General features: G+C 44.3%; 1 protein-coding gene across 2 annotated transcripts; it reads left to right on the top strand.

Annotated features, from left to right (window-relative positions):
• Positions 1–8,226: 8,226 nt before the first annotated feature.
• On the top strand, positions 8,227–16,691 carry FAM221A (family with sequence similarity 221 member A). Of its 2 annotated transcripts, XM_068405436.1 has the most exons (7): positions 8,227–8,310; positions 10,021–10,194; positions 10,557–10,747; positions 13,013–13,219; positions 14,041–14,151; positions 14,817–14,905; positions 16,629–16,691. In XM_068405436.1, exons 1-7 carry the CDS (start codon positions 8,255–8,257, stop codon positions 16,689–16,691), a joined length of 891 nt encoding a protein of 296 aa, XP_068261537.1. In that variant the 5' UTR covers positions 8,227–8,254. The 2 variants fall into 2 exon arrangements, with proteins under 2 accessions (XP_068261537.1, XP_068261538.1); XM_068405437.1 differs by lacking the exon at positions 14,041–14,151 and having other exon boundaries at positions 13,013–13,223; positions 14,827–14,905.
• Positions 16,692–16,765: the final 74 nt, after the last annotated feature.

Raw genomic sequence — 16,765 nt, 5'->3', positions numbered from 1 at the left:
TGAGCATAAATTTGGATCCAAGCAGATGCTGGGTTGCTAAGAAGCTGAGTACTGTCTCTTTATTGCAGAGAATAATCCTCAATTTTTAAGACAGAAGGTAGTTCATAGGACAGGTGCCCCACAAAAAATTACTTTTGATTTCCTACTCCCAACACCTTCACACTGTTTCACAGGTAATCTGACACTAAAGTACAATATAGACTAACATTTGCAGCCCTCACCAAAAGCTGCCTAATTGAGAAATGTGGCTCTGCTCTCCAAACCCAAATTGTATTTCAGGGCACTGTTTTTAACAAAGATGCACAGATGAGGTACATCAACCCATGACATAGGAGGTCTGCTCATTCTGTGTGAACCAGGCTTGCCAGAGCTCTTCCTGATTTTATTGGCAGTGCTGGGATCTCTGGCACCAGTGAAATGTGCATACACATAAGTTATCTCAAAGATCTTCAGTTTTGTGCACCTCCTGTGCAGTAGTGTGTTCCTCAGTACGTTCGAATTACCTGTCTGCGGAGCTGCTTGTCCTGCTTTCAATGTCCCCTTTCCCCATCTGTTTATCTTTTGAAGTTTTGGTCACAGGAGGAATTTTCTTTTCCCTGGAGAAACAATCCTGACTTTTTTTTGTGTGGTTTTATTTTCCTCCACTAGCTTACTTGAAGATGTATTGACTGCAGTGATGATTTGCTCCCACATCTTTTCTGCCTTTAAGAGGGACCTGTTTGTGTTCAGATCTCAGTGGGACAGAACATGCATGTTGTATTGTCACGAATCAGGAGAGGAGGGGTGTAGCACCACCTCCTGTGATCGGGTGATAAAAAGTGTCTGGGAGAGGGGGAGTAAGCAGTGACTGTGTGTGTCCCAGGGCGGGGGAGGCCACAGCCGTTTGCAGCTCGTTGGGGAGGGCCCTGACTCTCTCCCAGTGCACAAGGCGAGGAAGGCACCAAGGAGCTGTGAATCTTCTGCTGTCAGTCAGCAGCAGCGGCGGCAGCGATAGCGACTGAGGTGAGTGTGGGCGAGGGTGAGATCGGGCTGTACCGGGCGGGTTCTGTACTCAGGGCCCCCCCCCCCCCCACCGAGCAGCAGCCCCCGAGTCCCATCCCAGGAGAGGAGGGGGCGTAGCAGGAGGCACCGTGGGAGATTTGAAGGGCCCCTGGGGAGGGCGAGCGACCCGGAGCGCGCAAACAGGGGCGCGGCAGTTTGCGCGGCAGTTTGCGCGGCAGTTCGCGCAGGCAGGGCGAGCAGAGTAGGCGGGCAGGAAGGTATGGTTTCCACTCGGCGGGGCCCTAAGTCCTCTGCGGGTGCCAGAAAAGACATGGCAACCCAAACGGACCTGCCGCAGAAGCATGCGGAGGTGCAGGTGGCAGGCTGCAGGGAGTGCCAGAGCCTGGCCCTGGCACTCGGGGGTGACGGAGACCTCACCTGTGTGAGGTGCGAACAGGTTGACGACCTGATCTCCTTGGTGGCCCAACTCAAGGAGGAGGTGGAAAGGTTAAGGAGTACAAGAGCATCCCAGGAAGAGGTTGGTGGGCAGTGCTGTTCCCTGCCTGTCCTGGGGAAAACGGACGGGCCTAATGCTCCCCGGGTAGTGGAGGATCCTCTTCGTCCTCCACAAGGAGCAGGAGGAGACCTCGGGGACGGGGGGGAATGGAGGCAGGTCCCTGCTTAGGGTGGCAGGCGAATCCCATCCCGACCTTCCTCCCCTCCCCACGTCCCCCTGCAGAATAGGTATGAGGTGCTGGAGCCTGAGCGTCTTCCTGAGCGTCAGGAAGACAGGAATCTAGGTGAAAGACCCTCTACGGGGCTACGTAAACAGAAGCAACCAAGTAAGAGGGTTGCAACCAGCTCCAAAAAGGAGAAAAGTAATTGTTATAGGCGACTCCCTGCTAAGGGGAACGGAGGGCCCCATATGCAGGCCAGACCCGACTCACAGGGAAGTCTACTGTCTCCCTGAGGCTTGGGTAAGGGATGTTGCCAGGAGGATTCCTGAACTGGTGAGGCCCTCTGACTACTACCCACTATTAGTATTCCAGGTGGGTAGGGATGAGATTGAAGAGAGAAGTCCCAGGGCTATCAAAAGGGACTTCAGGGCCCTGGGGCGTTTGGTAAAGGGGGTAGGTGCGCAGGTGATATTCTCTTCAATTCCTTTGGTATTTGGTGAAAATAGGGAAAGGACTATGAAAGTACAACAGATTAATATGTGGCTAAGAGACTGGTGCTGTAGGTGGGATTTTGGGTTTGTTGACCGGGGGCGGCTTTCATGGCACTGGGCCTGCTTATGCCGGATGGGGAACAGCTGAATCAGAAGGGGAAAAGGGTTATGGCCCAGAAGTTGGCAGGGCTGATCAAGAGGTCTTTAAACTAGGTTCGATGGGGGAGGGGGATAAGACCAGGGCAGCCACAAATGAACCTAGGGGTGACAGGCCTGCGTCAGGGGCAAGGCCGCTAGCCCAGCTGAAGTGCGTTTACACCAATGCACGCAGTATGGGCAACAAACAGGAAGAGCTAGAAGCCACTGTACAGCAGGAAGGTTATGATGTGGTTGCCATCACAGAAACGTGGTGGGATGACTCTCATGACTGGAGTGCAGCTATGGATGGCTATAAGCTCTTTAAGAGGGACAGGCGAAGCAGGAGAGGCGGTGGGGTAGCGCTGTATGTTAGGGAGTGCTTAGACTGTGCTGAAATTGAGGAAGATGGTGAGGATAACAAGGTTGAATGTCTATGGGTAAAGATCAGAGGGAAGGTCGGTAGGGCGGACATTACGGTGGGAGTCTGTTATAGACCACCCAACCAGGATGAGCAGGCGGACGAGGCGTTTTTACAAGCGGCTGTCAGAAGCCGCCTGGTCGCCGGCCCTTGTACTCGTGGGCGACTTCAACTTGCTGGATGTGTGCTGGAAATAAAACATGGCAGAGAGGAAGCAATCTAGGAGGTTCCTCGAATGTGTGGAGGACAACTTCCTCATGCAAGTGGTAAATGAGCCCACTAGAGGAGGGGCCCTGCTTGACCTGTTGTTTGTGAACAGAGAAGGACTAGTGGGAGATGTGAGGGTCGGTGGCCGTCTTGGGAACAGCGACCATGAAGTGTTAGAGTTTTTCGATAGTGGGGGAAGTAAGGAGGGGCAAGAGCAGAACTTCTGCCTTAGATTTCCGGCGGGCAGACTTTAGCCTGTTTAAGAGGCTGGTGGACCGAGTCCCTTGGGAGTCGGTCCTGAAGGGCAAAGGAGTCCAGGAAGGCTGGACATGCTTCAAAAGGGAATTGCTAAATATTCAGGAGCAGGCTGTCCCAGTCTGTAGGAAGACAAGCCGTCGGGGAAAAAGACCGGCCTGGTTAAACAGAGAACCTAGGCTAGGACTTAAGGAAAAAAAGAGAGCCTACTTGCTCTGGAAGAAGGGTCGGGTAACTTGGGAGGTCTATAGGGACGTGGCCAGGTCGTGTAGGGAGAAGATTAGAAGGGCCAAAGCTCAATTAGAGCTTGATTTGGCTGCTACGGTCAAAGATAACACAAAAGCTTCTACAAATACATTAACAGCAAAAGGAGGGTCAAGGAGAGCCTCCACCACTTGCTGAATGAGGAGGGTAGTGTACTGTCAGGGGATGAGGAAAAGGCAGAGGTGCTCAATGCCTTCTTTGCCTCGGTCTTTAATATCAGGACTGGTTGTCCTCAGGAGACTCGGCGCCCAGAGCCTGAAGTTAGGGACTGGGGGCTGTGTGAACCCCCCGTAATCCAGGAGGAGACGGTTAGTGACCTGCTGTGCCAGTTGGACACCCACAAGGCTATGGGCCCGGATGGGATTCACCCCAGAGTAATGAAGGAACTGGCAAATGAACTTGCCAAACCACTCTCGATTATCTACTGGCAGTCCTGGTTAACTGGAGAAGTTCCAGCTGACTGGAAATTAGCAAATGTAACGCCCATCTACCAGAAGGGTCGGAAGGATGATCCAGGGAACTATAGGCCTGTCAGCCTGACCTTGGTGCCAGGCAAGGTGATGGAACAGATCATCCTGAGTGCCATTACACGGCACATCCAGGACAATCAGGGCATCGGGGCCAGCCAACATGGATTCATGAAAGGCAGGTCCTGCTCGACCAACCTGGTCTCCTTCTATGACCAAGTGACCCGCTTAGTAGATGAGGGCAGGGCTGTGGATGTAGTCTATCTAGACTTCAGTAAGGCATTCGACACTGTCTCCCACAGCATCCTCCTGGACAAACTGGCTGCCCGGGGCTTGGATGGGTGGACTCTTAAATGGGTTCAAAACTGGCTGGATGGCCGAGCCCAGAGAGTGGTGGTGAATGGGGCAAAGTCCAACTGGCGGCCGGTCACTAGCAGTGTTCCCCAGGGCTCAGTTCTGGGGCTGGTGCTGTTCAATATCTTTATAGATGATCTAGACGTAGGGATTGAGTGCACCCTCAGCAAATTTGCAGATGACACCAAGCTGGGTGGGAGTGTCGATCTGCTGGAGGGTAGGAAGGCCCTACAGAGGGATCTGGACAGGTTAGATAGACAGGCCGAGACCAACAGCATGAGGTTCAACAAGAACAAGTGCCGGGTCTTACACTTCGGCCACAACAACCCCATGCAGCTCTACAGGCTGGGGGAGGAGTGGTTAGAAAGCGGCCCGGTGGAAAGAGACCTGGGGGTGCTGATCGACAGCCGGCTAAACATGAGCCAGCAGTGTGCCCAGGTGGCCAAGAAGGCCAATGGCATCCTGGCCTCTATTAGGAACAGTGTAGCCAGCCGGTCTAGGGAAGTGATCGTCCCTCTGTACTCGGCACTGGTGAGGCCGCACCTTGAATCCTGTGTCCAGTTCTGGGCCCCGCACTTCAAGAAAGATGTTGAGGTGTTGGAGCGAGTCCAGAGGAGGGCGACCAAGCTGGTGAAGGGTCTGGAAGGTCTGACCTATGAGGAATGGCTGAGGGAGCTGGGGTTGTTTAGCCTGGAGAAGAGGAGGCTCAGATGTGACCTTATTGCAGTCTACAACTACCTGAAGGGAGGTTGTAGTGAAGTGGGAGTTGGCCTCTTCTCCCGGGCAACTAGCGATAGGACAAGAGGACACAGCCTCAGGCTTTGCCAGGGGAGGTTCAGGTTGGACATCAGGAAGAATTTCTTTTCAGAAAGGGTCATTAGACATTGGAATGGGCTGCCCAGGGAGGTGGTGGAGTCACCATCTCTGGATGGGTTTAAGAAAAGCCTGGACATGGCACTTAGTGCCATGGTCTAGTTGACAGGGTGGTGTCAGGGAAACTGTTGGACTCGATGATCCCTGAGGTCTCTTCCAACCTGGTTGATTCTGTGATTCTGTGATTGTAGTGCTGGCTGCTCTGCTGAAATTTCTTATACATGTGGCATAGCACAGGACAAATGCCCAGACCATATGCCCTGTCACCTTAATTAGATACTGCTGGAAACTTGAGAGTCTCCCTGTTGTTTCATCTCTCTCTGGGGGATGTTTTGGCAAAACACTGCCTTGGTCCTTGTAACATCTCTCTTCACCTTCTGCTTTGTTGCTGGTGGCTTGCCCAGTGCAAAACAATCTGGAGATTTCCTTGAATTGCTGTACCTTTTTTGACAGGCACTTGTCATTTTAGTGTATGGAAAAAGCCTACGCTCTTCGGTCTCATTTTGACAGTCTGAGGGCTCGTAGCTTATGCTAACATGCGGAGCACAATTTAAATATAATTTTCCTAAAGCTCAGTTAAGAAAAACATACTACATCTTTTGCTCACGTATTCAGTCACTATGAGACCAATATGTTTGTATCAAGAGGATGCAGTCAATTTACACAGACAGTGTGGTATCAGAAATAGCAGCAGCCTGTGGTCTATTTACTACAGCCTTCAAACACATGGGAGGAGTTGTTTCAACGCGGTGGCATTGTTTGTGGCACGTGGAGAGGAATTGGGAACTGCAGGTTGCCAGTCTAAGAACCATCTTTGGTTACAAGTGTTTCCCAAAGTTGGCCTCCTTTTCTCTTGAACTATGAACAAAACATACATTATATTTTATAATGGAAGAGATTTCAAAGAACATCAGTGAGTTTGAGGTAAGATTTACGATATTGAGAGGCAGCTTTCATGTTCTAGATCAAATAAATCTTTCAAGCTATTCTAGATAAATGGAAACAGCCTTTTTAAATTATTTTTTTTTTTAGGATCAACAGCTCTGAATTCCCTCTGAAACACAAAGATAGGGACTGTCTCCGCTCTGAAGAGTTTACAGCTGAGTTCCTTGATGCTGTAACTGGATCATGGTTTTCACATTCTCTGTAGATTCCTTCATCGCTAAGAATGAAACTCTCCATAGGTGTAAACTTAGAGATTCAAGATCTACAAGTAAAGGGTTGGCAGGTGGTCGTGGGAAATCCAGGGGAGTTGGTTTCTTTGTTAATTGTATACATTATGGGACAAGTCATATAATGCATTATGGTAAATATCAATAATTAAATGTACATTGCATCTTACGCTGTTTGTGTTCTTTTGACCTGCCTCAAAATATTAAATATTTGAGCTGTTTGTTGTAAGGTAAGTATTTGGAATGGATTTCTTTACAGTCACCTCATTTTACTCAAACTAGAAATTAAAAACATTTGGAATAGGGAAAAAACATGGAGAAACAGTCATGCTTATGCCAAAACTCTGTTTTCAGACATGTCTTTTCAAGTAAGCATTATACAAAGGCTGTAACTTCTCTTTGGTGTATAATTTTTCTCTAGTTAAACTGAACACTAGAATTTTAAGACAGGAAAATAATTTAACATTTGAATTAGTGCTTTTCTTTTTTGCTAGCAGCTTTGCAATCAACTTAATCTGTAAAAACCAAAGAACCTTTCTTCTGCAGGAAGACCTTGTCTGTCAAAGTTAAAACTGAAGTAAGGCTTGTTTGCCATAAAGCTTGTCTGTTTTTCCCATTGTATCAGCTGGTTACCTCTTCTCCATAAACCTTGCAAAACTAAACATGCAATCCACAACAAAGGGAAGACTTGTTACCTGGCAATAGTCAACTTGGTTATAGCTCATCAACATAGTTACAAACCACACTCTGTCCTTTTACCCCTAATAAACTGGAGTGTTGACTGTCATTATATTGCTTGAATAAGGAATGAAAGCCAAGTCATACATGATTTTGTTAGCATTTCTTTTACATAGTACATTCCCAGGACCTTTTATTTGTTTACAGTGCACAACAGCAGAATTGGGAAGCAAATGGAGATGTGTATTGGCTAGTGCATGGAACTCGTGAAAATTAGTAACTTGCATGGTTTGTTTATTTAGCTTGAGTGGAAATTTAAAGGTTAAACAAGACTACGGCAGCAACTGGAGCCTAAGTAAGCCTTACTAACACACACACTAGTTATTCCTAATGGGCATGAAGTGAGGGCAGTCCACTTACCTTCTAGGAAGATGGCCGTGGTACTGTAGGATAGGCTTGCTGTTTATGTACAGGAAAAAGGAGTAACTAAAACGAGGAAGTTCACCCTACTACTACTACTAGAATCATAGTCTTAACATGGTTAATGGTACTGTTGTTGAAAATTTGTGCCTCTGAGCTAACATGTAGTAGCAGAACAAATATACGCTGCCTTGCACTGCCGAGGAACACAAGGCTCATGTAGACTGTACCACGTGGAAGCACCGGCACATCATTACACAGTGTCCATACAACAGTCTTTCCTCAGTGCAGTGGTGTCACTAAGAGCAATTAGCGATCATCACAGATCTGCTGCTTGAGTGAATGCAGGAAGGCTCTTTTTTTAGTTCAGGCAGGCTGGAAGAAATTTTTGTAGGTGAAGAATACAACTGTACTTTATACTTTGCCAGGATGTTGTTGAAGCATTACTACTCTACACAAGAGGGATGTTGCAGGCAGATTCGGCCTTTCTGCCTGCTCCGCACTTGGCACGCACGGGCAGGGCAGCGAGGCTGTGGTTCCAAGGGGTGTGCAAAGGGATCTAAGGCAGGTTCCCCTTGCGAGCGGAGACCCTCAGCTCTGTCTCCAGCTTGAGCGTTCCTGAGGTTTCCCTCCCTTACATCTGCCAGGGAATCAGTGGCCAGACAAAAAATCCCTCGCCTACCCACCCGAAACACACACGTTTCGCAGCCGCCCGCCCGCGGCACGGAGACGGTACGCGTTGCGACGCGCACTCCTCCCGCTGCGCCGCGCAGCCGCCCCGCCCGGCGCCTGCCTGCCGCTCCCCGTCCCCTTTCGGCGCCCAGCGGTGCAGGCGCCCTGCCGCCGGGGGGCCCAGGGCATGGAGCGGCTGCAGGCGGAGGCGGCCGCCCTGGAGGAGTACGCGGAGTACCGGCGGTGAGGGGAGGGCCGGCCCGGGCCTCGCCCGCCGTGGCTGCGGTGGGCAGAGGGGCGGCGCGGTGGGGTGGGTTCAGCCCGGCCGTGGGGGCAGGCGGCGGGTGGCGACCTGCTCTGTCCCGCGCTGCCGCCGCGCACGGAGCGGCTTCCCCTGAGGTGATACGGGCGGTCCGGGCGCTGCGCCGGTCGCCTCCCGTCGTCCTGAAGGCGCCTTTGAGGGGTCTGCGGCGGCTTCGTTATGTCACATCCCGCCCCCCGCCGCCGCCATTTATCGGCGAAATCGGCGGTGCCCGACTAACTCGGTGAAGGTGCCCGGGCGCGGCTCTCCGCGGAGAAGGAGCCTCTCCCTGGCCCGAAGCAACTGCGATGAAGAGGCAGGCGGCAGGGGCACGACCCCTGTGTGCCTCGCCGGTGCGAAGGCGTGTAGTAAACGTTGACTGTCCACGAGTGAAGTAACGCATCGTTTCTCCTGTCCCGGCCTGCCTGGCAGCGCGTCTGTGATGGGAGTGTCAGAGGGCGATCTGCCAGCGGTACTGCCGCTCTGCAGGCAGCGCGGCCTTTTGTGCATCGCCAACTAAGATTTGCGGTGTATAAACGCGTGCCCTTATACTCCTACATGTCTTTGCTAATCTCGTCCTCGCTCCTCTTGAAGAGTTGATGTTGAGCAAAATAAACAAACTCATTGTACTGAAATGCAGTCTCAGTTTAGCTTAGGAGAACCTCAAGTAAAACATCAGAGGTAGTAGGCACAGTGGTATTTCTTACATAAGTAGTTAGGCACAGTTTCAGTGAGTGTCAGCTGGACTGACATGCAAATGACAGTGATGTGTTGACACATAATCCTGGTGCTGTACAGTACTGGCAATGTACAAATCCACAGAATATTTGGCAAAGAATCACTCATTCAGTATGTTTTAGCGCACCCAACAAATAATAACTGAAATATTTACAGACATTAATAAACTAAGCTTCAGCATAGTTAAGTGCTGCAATTAAGTATAAATTGTATTTTACAAATTTTACTTACTGTTGTCAAAAGTCTCCATAAATGTAGAATTTGCATGCTGCTCCACAGTTCCAGCTATTTGGTGACCTTGAATTTGAACGTAGGGATAGCTTAAACAAATGGGCTTTTCCGAGGTGTGGGATACAGCTGCTATCAACTTTATGTACAGAAACCAGCATAGGCTTGTATGAAGACAGCTTGGATGTATTGTTCGTTACTTTGATGGCAGTGTGGTTACCTGCTTGCACCTGAATAATCGTACTCAGACTAGACTAAGATTAGATAACCTGATACAAGTCTGCAGTACAGTTAGGTGTAGAGGGGTGAAGTGACTTGCCAGAGGTCATTCAAGAAGTCTGAGGCAGAGCTGGCTGGTTACACAACCCTTGATGCCCATTGCTTTTTCTGCTGTATGAAAAGAAGCTTGGCAGTTTGCTTTATTAATTTTTTCCTTCTCTCTTCCTCTTCTCTCTGGTTTTCAGTCTGTCAGAGCAAATTTTTTAGAAGAGCATTATTAACAAAATTTCTGTAAAATTCAGCTATAGTTCTGTTAAATGTATATCACTAGAACAGTATTATGAAAGATAAGATTTTTTTTGCATTTACAACAAAAGTGTTGTTATATATTATTTGAAAAAATATCTTGAGAAACCTACTTTTATTGTCTTCATTTTCTTGTGTGTTTTTTTATGACATGCTTACAGAATTGTAGGTGATGATGATGGAGGAAAGCTCTTTACTCCTGAAGAATATGAGGAGTACAAAAGAAAAGTGTTGCCAATTCGGTTACAGAACAGGTTGTATGTGAGCTGGAGATCACCAACTGGCATGGACTGTAAGCTTGTGGGACCAGAGACGCTGTGCTTTTGTACTCACCGGTAGGAATCTTTTCATTTTTTTGAACTGTTGTATTTTTTAAAATCAGGAAAATGTAACATGGTTCCAGATACTTTACAGTACAGTATAGGCAAGTTGATTAAGGTCTAAGGGTTGAGAAAATTAGGTTTTAAATAATAAGAACTAGTGCTGTAAAAATGAAACATAAGGATTTGTGATATTTATGTAATGAATGGATGTAAAAGCACCTGATATTACACATTTAATGGAAAACTAACAATTTACAGTAATTAATATAAAGATACTTCAAAACCGAAGTTGTAAGATAAATTATAAGCCTTCCAGTTAGTTTTCTGATGAATACTAACAAAGTTATAAAAGTTATTATTTCTGCCTGTTTTAGGTATAAACAACACAAAACGGACTATGAAGTGATTCCCAAAGACCGTCCTATTTGTGTGCCTTGTAGAGTGAGCCGTTGTCCATGCCAGTCCTATCACTATGTCCCTCTAAACGGCACACAGCCCATCCGTTGTCGATGCAAACACTTTGCTGATCAGCACAGTGCGGCACCTGGATTTTCATGCAACTCTTGTAAGTTACTGATGGGCTTGCAGCATTCTTTGCTAGGAAACTTAACAGGAACAGCATGATAGGGATCGGTATTCTGCACAGAGTATTAGGTATGTGCTGCACTTGTCACTGATGTGTATTTTGGTCCTTGCAGAAGGATGGGAAATGGGAAGGAAGACACCGCCTTTTGCACAGGAGGGCTTAGAACAACATCCTTAGCTTCCCCAAGTTCTGTGAAGGAGCATAAGTTTCTGAATGATTCGATTAGGTACATACGGTGACAGCCACCTAAAATCAGGCAGTATGAAAGCACCCCATTTGCGGTTTGTCGTTTCCACTGCTGCATGCACATGACTTTTGTACTTGAACTTGGTAGTTTGAGAGGGAGAAGTGTTGATCTCCGCTCCTCTATTGTGTGGTTGAATATAAAGTTAATGTATTTTTATATCTTTTCTCAACTCAACAGGGAGTAGCGCTTTGTTCCCAAGTAGTACTATTGTTAGCACTCTAACAAAGCAGTTCCCAAGCATACAGATTGTGGGTCCAGAAATGCAAATGGGAATGGAGTTTCAAGCAAAAGGTTTGAGAAGTCATTAAGAGGAAGCTTTTTTCTGTAGTTGTTCGAGGTTATTGTAACGAAACAGCAGTAATTATTGACCATAGAAACTAAATAATGCATAAAGATGTTTTCATTTGAAACCTCAAATTATGTAAGCTGAAGATTTTTTTGTTAGAATTCTGTCCTGTTAGATTTCTTTCATGAAGTCTGTCTAATTTGTAGACGAAAAATCATAAACAGCTTTTGCTGGATGAGAATCATATCCCACAGAATAAAACAAAATATTTATATGACAGCCTTTCAAGAATGTGCTCTAAGGAATGTGAAAAATCTTAAATGTGCAATTGGATGATTCAGATGGAATCCTTAGAACACAGTGTTTTTAATAGTCATTTACATTGTGTACTTTTTCTAGTGTTTCTCAAAAATACCTGACACTTCTGAGGGCTTCAAAGATTACACAGAGAAGTGCTAAGACTTGCTTCTATTTTGGACTGTTGTTGTTTTAATGTACTGGTATTAGTCTAGCCCAGTGCTGTATAAATCTAACGCGATAGATAAATTAGGGATGTACTCTCTTTATAATTGAAAAAATATTGCTGTTGCATTTTATGTATTGTATGTACTTTATTCTGTATCCAAACACAGAGTAAGAGCTCTATTACTGAGGCGTGCCCAAAATTATATGAAAAAGCCTTTAACATTTCCAACAATGTGATCCTTGAACATATTACAGAAGACATAATAAAAAATCTCTCTTGGTGCTCTGCAGAATGAACTGTAACAGGGAGTTGGAAGCAGGGTAATTTGTATAATGAAATATTTGCAAAATCAGTTCCTCAATTTCTTGTTCACATAATTGCTCCAGCAGGGCTTTGATGACAGTCTTAGCTGTAGCTAGGGCAGATATATCACTTCACTTCACTCTCTGTTTCTGAATGTCACATGTCATTTGTGTAACTATTTCAGTTGCATCCTGTGGCTATGTAACCTTAAAAAACCCCTGAAGTCAGTCTAATGGTGCTATGACATAGAACCTGTTTTGCTGTTGCCACAGCCTCTGTTTACCACCCAGATAATTTTGCTAATTTTAAAAGACATTTAAATTGTGATTTGTATCATAAATTGCAATTTGAAGTTTTGTGGCCATGCAACATCGACACATGCTGTACACCTTTGGAGATAATACTGCCAAAATGCTGGCAGGCTGTCTTCTTTACCCAGTGACAGAATTTTTTCGCTTTTTATTTTTTGTCAGGGGAGGGAAAGAGAAGGGTGTTACTAATAGCAATGGACACAAGTTGCAACATAGGAAATCCAATTAGATATTAGGAAAGAAATGCCTGCTGCAAGGGAGGACCAACATTGGTCCAGGCTTCTCCGAGAGGTGGAATCTCTATCCTCGGAGGTACTCAAAACTTGACTGAATGAGACCCCAAGACTGGATGACCCCTATGATCTAATCCCCACATTCATCCTTTCTCCTCTTTTATACAGCATTTTCATACCATGATGAAAAGAGGCTGTAAAAGGTTTCAGCAAAGATAGCTGATTGCTTTGCCCCAAATCGCTTATGTGCTTCCAAATAGAAAGCATAACTGGATGCTTTTGCAGTGAAGGAACTCTAGTTTTTGACAAGATCAGTTTAGGGAAACACTTTTGTTTGCAATGAAATATAAATTCCATTATCATCTCACTCACATTACACTTATTTATTTGTTAATTAGGTTCCAAGTGTTCGGGCTTTCATAGTTGCTTTACCTGTGCATGTGGTCAGCCAACATACGCTCATGAAACAGTCGTGGAAACTAAACAAGAGCGCTTAGCCCAAGGCAAGCCTGTGGGGCAGGATGTTCCCTATGCTGCTATGGGAGGACTGACTGGTTTCAGTTCACTAACAGAAGGCTACATGCGACTCGATGACAGTGGAGTAGGTAAGTGCAGCTGACCTGAGATGAAATTTTAATGCTCCAACTAAGTAGTTTTGAAAGGTAGTAATTCAACATAGACTTTCAAAGTTCAAAGGCAAACTGGATCAATAAGAGTAGGACTTAAGACAGATGTTTTTTTCCAGCAGTCCTTAGGTGTGAAGAGTCCACTATGACCATCTTGTCCAACTTCCTGTAGTGAATTGATAAAAAATCTCTTTATCAATAATTCTGGTGTTCAGCCCAGTAGCTTCTGGTTGAAGTAGTGCATATCTTTTAGAAAGAACTCTGTAACTTCTGTTTTTCTCTTAATACTTCCATGTTATATTTACGTTAATCCTTTAGCCTAATACTGACAAAGTATTTCTTGGTTATACAGTTACAGCATTTTTTTTCCAAACTCAAAAGTTAATAGCTGTTCAGCATAAAAAAAAGAGGTCATTTGTAGAACTTTATTTTTGACAGGCATATTAGTTGGCCTTGATACCTCTGCTGCTCTGTGACTTTGTGTCATTTAGTAATGGACATATTTTGTCCTGAAATACTGTTTTATTTATTATTATCATGTACTCATGATTTATTTTTTAAGTTCTGATCTGTTTCCTGGATTTGTCGGCATTTAGAAACTATAGCATAGCCATAGTAATTAAAGAAACAAAGCTTTTCTTTTATTTGGAAGCGTTTTTTGCTTTTGTAAACTCGAGTTTATGGGATCTGCACTGAGTGTTGTAGATATGAATCTGTAGCCTTGTTTTGACCCTATCATGTATGTTCTTAATGTATCTTGTGAAGTTAATTTTTTTTTCATTCAACTTATTTTCTAACAGGGGCTCCTTCTGCTGAACTTTTAGAATCCCCTGTTACCAGCATGGATCATCCATTTCTAAAAGCATTTCAGGGACCTTCTAGTTCTGCTCAAACCATCTCACAGATAGCAGGTGCTGTATTAGTAGGATAATACTGTTTTACAGAAGTACTTAATATAAAATTAATTGGTTTTCTTTATGAGTTCAAGGATGCTTAAGGCTAAAAATCAAAGTTAAACATTAACAAGGCCTCAATACTCCTTTTATGTGAAAAGTTAGTACAAAATTCATGTACTTGAAGTGCTTAGAATAACTGTTTTGTTGCTGCTTATTTTTGGTCATCATGTGCTTTTTAACTTCAGTGATCTTTTTCTAGCATTTGGTATCTTCTCCATTAATGGTGTAACTTATTCATTGGATCAGTTTTTTGAATTTTTAATTCCTACTACACGCTCATCACGTCTGAATGCATCGTACATATTCAGTGCAATCCTGTGAAGCTGCATTCCACCAGAAAGTCTTTTCTGCGTGGAATTATGGATCGATTATGCTTATTTTATGTCCTTTATTTAGTATAAGAATTTAGCAATTAATGTAACTATTGAACTCCTCCAAGACTATTTATAATAGCTGCTAGCCTAGACTAAAGAGATTATTCTTTGGTCCCAGTTGCTGGGGTTTGTTACTTGCCTATAAAGGTGAGTTCTCATTTTAAATGTTTTGCCAAATGTAAAACATAACTAATGGAACAGCAAGTATCATTAATGAAAAAAGTTGTGTTTTTTTTTATTCTTCAGGTTGTTCTAGTGCCACAAGGCAAGTTTTTCATGGAAAACATTCAGAAGATGACAACTTGGCGCTCTTTGAAAAACGTTATCAAGAACGGGCAAGTTACTACATTTATTGCTTAATTCAAATATATTTTCCCAAGAGGATGTCTAAAAAAGATAAATGTATGATTTAAGTGCCATATAAATGCATTATATAATTTGTTCTCTTCCTGAGAAAACACTAGCTTCTTAAAATAAAGTTTTAAATACAGTTATGAGCTATTGCAGGGTTTCAGAGGTCAGTCATGGCTGGGATGGTATATACCTTAACCAGGCAGATTTTTATTGAGGTAACTCTCCATTGCAGAAAACCAAAATATTTTACTATGTGACAAAAAGAAACAACAAAGCAGAGTCACAGAAAGTCACCTGTGACATTTAGGAATGTGTGGTTGCTACCTCATTTATAAAACTTTATGATGTTCTTTTCCTTATGAATGTCTGTGTACTTGGGCTAAATCTGGTGTGTCTTTCTTAGATGATCTGAATCTCTCCCTTAGAGGTGCCTTCTCCACCCTGCTGACTGTATCGTAAATTTAAATGCCCTGTGGTGTAGGTTACTTAGATGCTTAAATACTTATTCTTTCCTCACGTTAGCTCCTTAGCTCCACCATCTCTGCTGGAAGTATGTCTCGACTGTTTACGAATTCTTTTGTAGGGAAACGTTGCGTAATTAACTTGTAAAATCTTAACTACTGTTATGCTCGCTGCTTGCCACAAGGTGTTTGTTAATGAGAAAGCTGTTTTGGCTTTGTGAAATTTTAAATAATTCTCTTTATTTTGGAAATCATCACAAAAAATGGTAAGATGTTACAAATATAGTATCAGTTTATAGGAGAAAACGTGTTACTATCAAATCCAAATTGCTGTTTCTTTTTCCCCCTAAGATTTTCTTTTCTTTGCAAAAGGTAGTAGGAATTTAAGATACAAACTTCAAGCCTCCAAATATGGAAAAATGTTTTAAAATGAGTTCCCGTGTAGACAATAGGATTGCTTAGCAGTGAGTTCATTTGTAGACATCCAAATTAGGATTGGGGCCTGGCTTCCTTTTCACACTATTTTATGGGGAAAAAAAGCATGTTAAAAATTTTATTTTTCCTTGCATTTTTGATAGAAACATGATACTTATGTTAGATGAGATGCAAAAGTCCCTGCATCCCTTTTTTATAATTGCTCTAAATAGAATTTCATTCACCAGTGTAACAAGACTTGTGAACAACTGTTGCTTCTAAAAACAGCAGCTTTATTTGTTTGGATTAATAGTCTTACTACAAAATGGCAGAGTTAACGTATGTGTGTTGGTAAATCATACGATGCTATAAGAGCCTACGGTGTAGAAAGATCTTACGAGAGGAAGACATGACCTTGTGGGTCAGTGAGGAGACACTGAGATGGAGGTTTAGCATCTACCTCACCAACAGACTTCCTTAGTGATTTTGTGCATGCTGATTAGTCTGTGTCTGTTACACATCTGTAATAAAACTTCTTTACCTTTCATTGACATAAAGATAAAACCGTGAACATTTGTGAGGCACTTTGGCCTTGAGGGGTACATAAATACCTAGACTATTATCAGAGATAAAGGCAGCCCTGGTTTGATTAGGGGAGGAGCTGCAGAGCTATGGAAGTGCTAGGTTGGGCTAATGATGATCTCTAGCTCTCTCCATTGCATATATCACTCTGGTAAATTTATGACTGGATGTAGAGATTTAATATTGCATTACTAGCTGACTTGAAAATTAATGTTTGAACCACTGTTGGTGTCTTTCCTTGTTACAGCTGAAAAAGGAGAAGGCTGCTAAACGGAAAGAGAAAAGTCCAGTGCCATCAAAGAACCCATGACAGCAGTATTTATTGTATGGCACAGTGTTAATTGTTGTATTTAAGAGTATTTTTTGATGTGCCCACCTGCATAC

This window comes from Nyctibius grandis, chromosome 7 (genome assembly GCF_013368605.1).
Source record: "Nyctibius grandis isolate bNycGra1 chromosome 7, bNycGra1.pri, whole genome shotgun sequence".
Classification (NCBI taxonomy): domain Eukaryota; kingdom Metazoa; phylum Chordata; class Aves; order Nyctibiiformes; family Nyctibiidae; genus Nyctibius; species Nyctibius grandis.
This window is presented reverse-complemented; position numbering and strand designations above follow the sequence as displayed.

Coding starts and splice junctions, on each gene's coding strand:
- FAM221A (XM_068405436.1), top strand. CDS start 8,255: ATGGAGCGGCTGCAGGCGGAGGCGGCCGCCCTGGAGGAGTACGCGGAG. Junction 8,311..10,020: donor GAGTACGCGGAGTACCGGCG/GTGAGGGGAGGG, acceptor ACATGCTTACAG/AATTGTAGGTGATGATGATG. Junction 13,220..14,040: donor ACTCGATGACAGTGGAGTAG/GTAAGTGCAGCT, acceptor ATTTTCTAACAG/GGGCTCCTTCTGCTGAACTT.